Consider the following 4574-nt stretch of genomic DNA (forward strand, 5'->3'; position numbering starts at 1 on the left):
GGTTTTAATGGCCATTATTCAATTAGCGCCAACGTATTTTACCTTTTCGCAATGTCGTCGCAAGGAAAAACAAAAAGAGAAGAGAAGAGAAGAGAGAAAAAAAAATTACTTCCTGGTTCGGAGCATACCAGCACTCTGATGTTACTGAAATTTATGCACCATCTAATATGAAAACTATCATAACTTGGGGCATTGTGTTTATCTATAAATGCGCATAAGAAATCGAAATTATTAGAATACATGAAGTCGTCGCTCTCCGGAAGTCCGTACGTTGTAACCTGTAATGGCGAACGCGGCTGAGCTTCCCTTCCCCATCGGCCACGCCCACGCAACAACGTGTCTTGTCATTGGTTTGGTAAATAAATGGCCATAACTTGGGAAGCACTTGTCCGATTAATATCAAACCTTGAAAAGGCACATCCTCAGGTCACCAGCAATAGATCTGGCAAGTTTCAATTAGATCAGACCAGTGGTTGTCGAGAAACAGCGGTCACAGACACACACACACACACACACACACACACACACACACACACACACACACACACACACACACACACACACACACACACACACACACACACACACATTGCTGGAATTATAGATAGATGCCTGTGCATACTCGTAGTGCAAAATGATGGCGGTGACCGTCTGTGTGCTCGATGAAGCCCAGCACCACCATGCGCCGAGGCTAGGAAGCTTAGTTCAAGGGGTTCTCCCCACAAAATTGATCAGACAGGATGGCGGAATGTGAATTATTCTATAACTCGAGAATTATGCTATTTTGGAATCGACGGCGCTTGTTTCCTAATGAAAATGTCACACACATCATGTGGGGATGCCGGGATGCCGGTGTATGTTCATGAGGACCAGAAATGCCTTCCAACTTTTTCCCATGGAATCTTTGAGGTTGTTCAGTAGATTAAAGAAAAATCGTTCAGATTGTGAAAAAAGTGTGAAAATTGTCATACATGTCCATTTTTATATGTTCTTTCATATAAGAGCAGGACACACCTGATCAGAATACATTTATGGCTGCCATCTTGAATTTCAAAATGGCCGCCACCAAAAATAATATTTTACAATATCTCGGTCACCAAGAGACCAAACAAAATGAATAAAGAGTCTAATCCAATGCTTTCACACACAAGGAATCCAATAAACACACTTAAAATGCTGTATTGTCAGCCGTTCTGCTTTAAAATGACATATACACGGTCTCAAATATAGTTCATCTGGTCTAGATACAGTTCTGACTTCAATCTGTCTGATAACTTGTTCTTCCACAATGGCAAAGTTCAGTGCATGGGAGAGATGCACAGAAACATTTGCATGGTGGTCTGCATGCCTTTTTGCAGCCGCATTTGATCAGCTCTGTGCAGGATTTGGCCGGCTCGGCAAGTGCTGTCAAGAAAGGTATCCACTGTTCAATGGAGTTCTTCGTCCATCCCCAGTCGCATGGGCTTGGGAACTGCTGCTTAGATATCAGCGCTTGGCCCCAGATGTGTCCTGTCTGGGTTGTCGACCTCTTGATATGTTCCGTGAGGGCTGCCTTTGTGGGGGGTAGGCGATCGATTTGTCTTCCTTTCACGAACAGAAGCTTCCTTGTCTGATTCACCTCGGTGCATTCACTGGTTCTATCATAAAGAGTAAAGACGTATGACGAACCTTTCCAGTTGACACACATTCCCATCTGAGACTGATGAAGGCTCTTGGGATAAACTCAAGAAAGTGTCTGTTATATCAGGGAAATTGGTCCAGGTGTGCCAAGCGGTTTTCTTCCCAATACCACTGAATGACGACGACGTGTCACAGCCAGTGAAGGCATGGAAGAACAGAAGAGCTTTGGCCTTATTTTCACCAAGACTGTTTGCGATCGTGTGAGCCGATATTAACCTGTAGTGTTTCTTGACTCCATATGCAACCCATAATTCGTCAAGGGATAAAGCGTGAAATATGGCAATTGCAAGGACAACAACGTCAGTGTCGACGGACCTGATCAGGATTCTGTGATGGCTATTTTGTGCACAATGGAGAGCATGCAAGGATAACCTCATATCGGCTTCTTCATGGTTGCATGGAGCTGGAGAAGATTCGCTTGGATGTTATTAGCTTGGAGAGCACCCAGGATTTGGCCTCAAGTGCAAGATGGCTATGAAAAACCAAAATTACCTCAAAATTGAATTAATAAGGGTTCTCTTTTCCTGTTACATTAACTTTTTGTACCTAACATGGGGTTTATAATGGTACCGGAAATTGATTTTGGGGGTCGAGAATACTCAACCGAGCTTTATTATCATGTAAATATGACGTTCTCACTCAAAACATGCCACAAAATGTAAATTGAGATAATATTAACCGCATTTTCTGGTCATCCTACAGTTCAATTCACCATCAAAATGGGCAATACAAACACATAATTAAGATAGAACTGCAAGTCCAGAGTTGATGTTCATTCGCTATTATCCAAGTCGCTGTCCGTCTGTGAGTCAGATGAGTGGACTCGTCTAATACTGCCAGACGAGGTAGCCGCCTGCTCTTCAATGCTGTCGCTGTCACTTCCAGTACTCTCGACCCCTCCTATGCTGTTGTCTCCTTTGTCCTCACAATGGCTGGGTCTCGTTCTTCTCTTCTTCTTTGGGGGCTGGGCCGTGTCTCTCGTATCTTCTGTGTCTGCAACATAATTAATGTCACCTGTTTGATCGGAAATGGTTTGAATACTTTGTCAAATTGATTTTGATAATATAAGGCTGTGAATTGTATTACTAAATGACAAACAACAAGTCTGAAACAGCAAATGGAAACCTTGCGTAGCTTTACTATAAATAAATGTATATTTACCTGGTGTTAACCATCTTCTGCTGCTCGTCACCGAAAGGCTTGGTGGGAATTGGGGGCAGGTGAACCATATTGGCCGAATACCATCTTCCGTTTGTTCCCAACCTCTGTGTTTGATGGAAGGATACTCAACATCTTGTTTCAGACATTGATACCAGATGAAAGCTTGGAAATCGCTCCTCTTGAGGTGTTCATTGGTGCAACTCTCATCTGGCAAGATACTTGAACTGGATTTCACTTTCTGCTTGTCGTACATTCTGATCCTTGTTCTCACATACTCTTCATGTTCACTTCCAGCATACATGCAGGTTCTAAAGAAGGTCTTGGCATCGGCGATGTCTTCAACTGAAGTGCGCGATGTGCTAAGTTGCGAGAGGAGTTGGAACTTTTCCAGTTTCTTCGTCTTCTTCAGTGGTTTTTCTTTTCCAACACCAAATGGAAAAGAAGTTGTTTCACACCCTGTACTGCTGTGATAGGCAGGAAGTGCTTGACACATTTCGTCACCAAATCGGTCAGTTAGAGCTTTGACACTAACATACCTCTCATGATCAATCTTCATCATCCAGTCTTGTAATGGTTTAATGACAGAATAAAAATAGGTCAGGAGAACAGACATCTGTATCTGTCGCCCTGACAATTACAGGATCTGTTGATTTGGATGCATGGAGGATGAGTCTGGTGTCAGCTTCGTGGTGGTTGCAGGAGTCAAGCATCTCAATTTTGAGTTGCGTTATTAACCAGGTATTATCTTTCTCTGTCACAGTTAGTGGAACTTTCAGCTTGGATCTCACAGCATCGGTCTTGTCGTAATCGACTAGAGATCTAATCAGTTCTGTCTTATTTTCTGAGTTTCGCAGAAACGAGTCCCAATCTTTCCCTTTAGGCATGTCCTGTTCAGAGCTTGTGATGTGAGTTCTTCTTCCAGGTGTGCCATGGTGACGTTGAGTGAGCGCCTTCGTTGTGGCTGTACTGCATGAATAAAATATGATTCCCAGTTGCTGCAGTTTGGCGTCACTTGCTGGCACGCAAAATTTCAACAGGGCTGCTGCATATTTTCTCCAAGTTTGCTGAGCAGGAACAGATTTCACAGCAGCCATTCCATTTATAAGCCAATTTCCTTCATGTGGCGGGTTCTCACCGACTGATTCAGACTCTTCTATGAGGTAGTCCTTCAATGCTGCTTTTGAACCTTGTCTGAAATCTCTCTCTGGTGTGGCTGGAGCTCGTGGGACAGTAAGTCAAGGGATATGAATGTGCCTCTTCTGGAGATGTTGCTTTGCCTACCAGTAAACCGAAGGCCTGTCTGTCTTTTTTCAGGATATTAACAACTTTTGGGTCTTTCTTGGCCTTTCTCCATCCCGGTTTTGATCTTGAGCTTGGTAATCTTGTCAATGAAATTGACTCGTTCTTCCCCACTGGCTTTGAGTCTCAAGTCAACAAATTCTTTATATTTCTTTTCTCCAGCTTTTGCGGATGACATCAATCCTCTTACAACATCACAATCGATTTCCACACTAGTCTTCATATGACGAGCGGGACCATTCAGGAATGGGTCGAAGTACTAGATTATGAACCATATTTTCATGGTGTATTCAGGCCGCTATTGTGGTCTCCTTGTGGGTTGAGGAGGTGATGATATTTAGCCTTTCCTTCAGTGTAGCTCTGATCTTAGCCATGATATGACTTGTCTTGACTAATGTGTCTGTTGTGCTCTCATTGTTATTGTATTCACCTTG

General features: G+C 43.2%; 1 protein-coding gene across 1 annotated transcript; it reads right to left on the reverse strand.

Annotated features, from left to right (window-relative positions):
• Positions 1-2570: 2570 nt before the first annotated feature.
• On the reverse strand, positions 2571-3638 carry LOC147034792 (uncharacterized). The gene has a single exon (XM_085889043.1). It carries the CDS (start codon positions 3452-3454, stop codon positions 2726-2728), a length of 729 nt encoding a protein of 242 aa, XP_085745169.1. The 5' UTR covers positions 3455-3638; the 3' UTR covers positions 2571-2725.
• Positions 3639-4574: the final 936 nt, after the last annotated feature.

This window comes from Eptatretus burgeri, chromosome 1 (assembly GCF_056783735.1).
Source record: "Eptatretus burgeri isolate ZD-2024b chromosome 1, Ebu_testis_v1, whole genome shotgun sequence".
Taxonomy (NCBI): domain Eukaryota; kingdom Metazoa; phylum Chordata; class Myxini; order Myxiniformes; family Myxinidae; genus Eptatretus; species Eptatretus burgeri.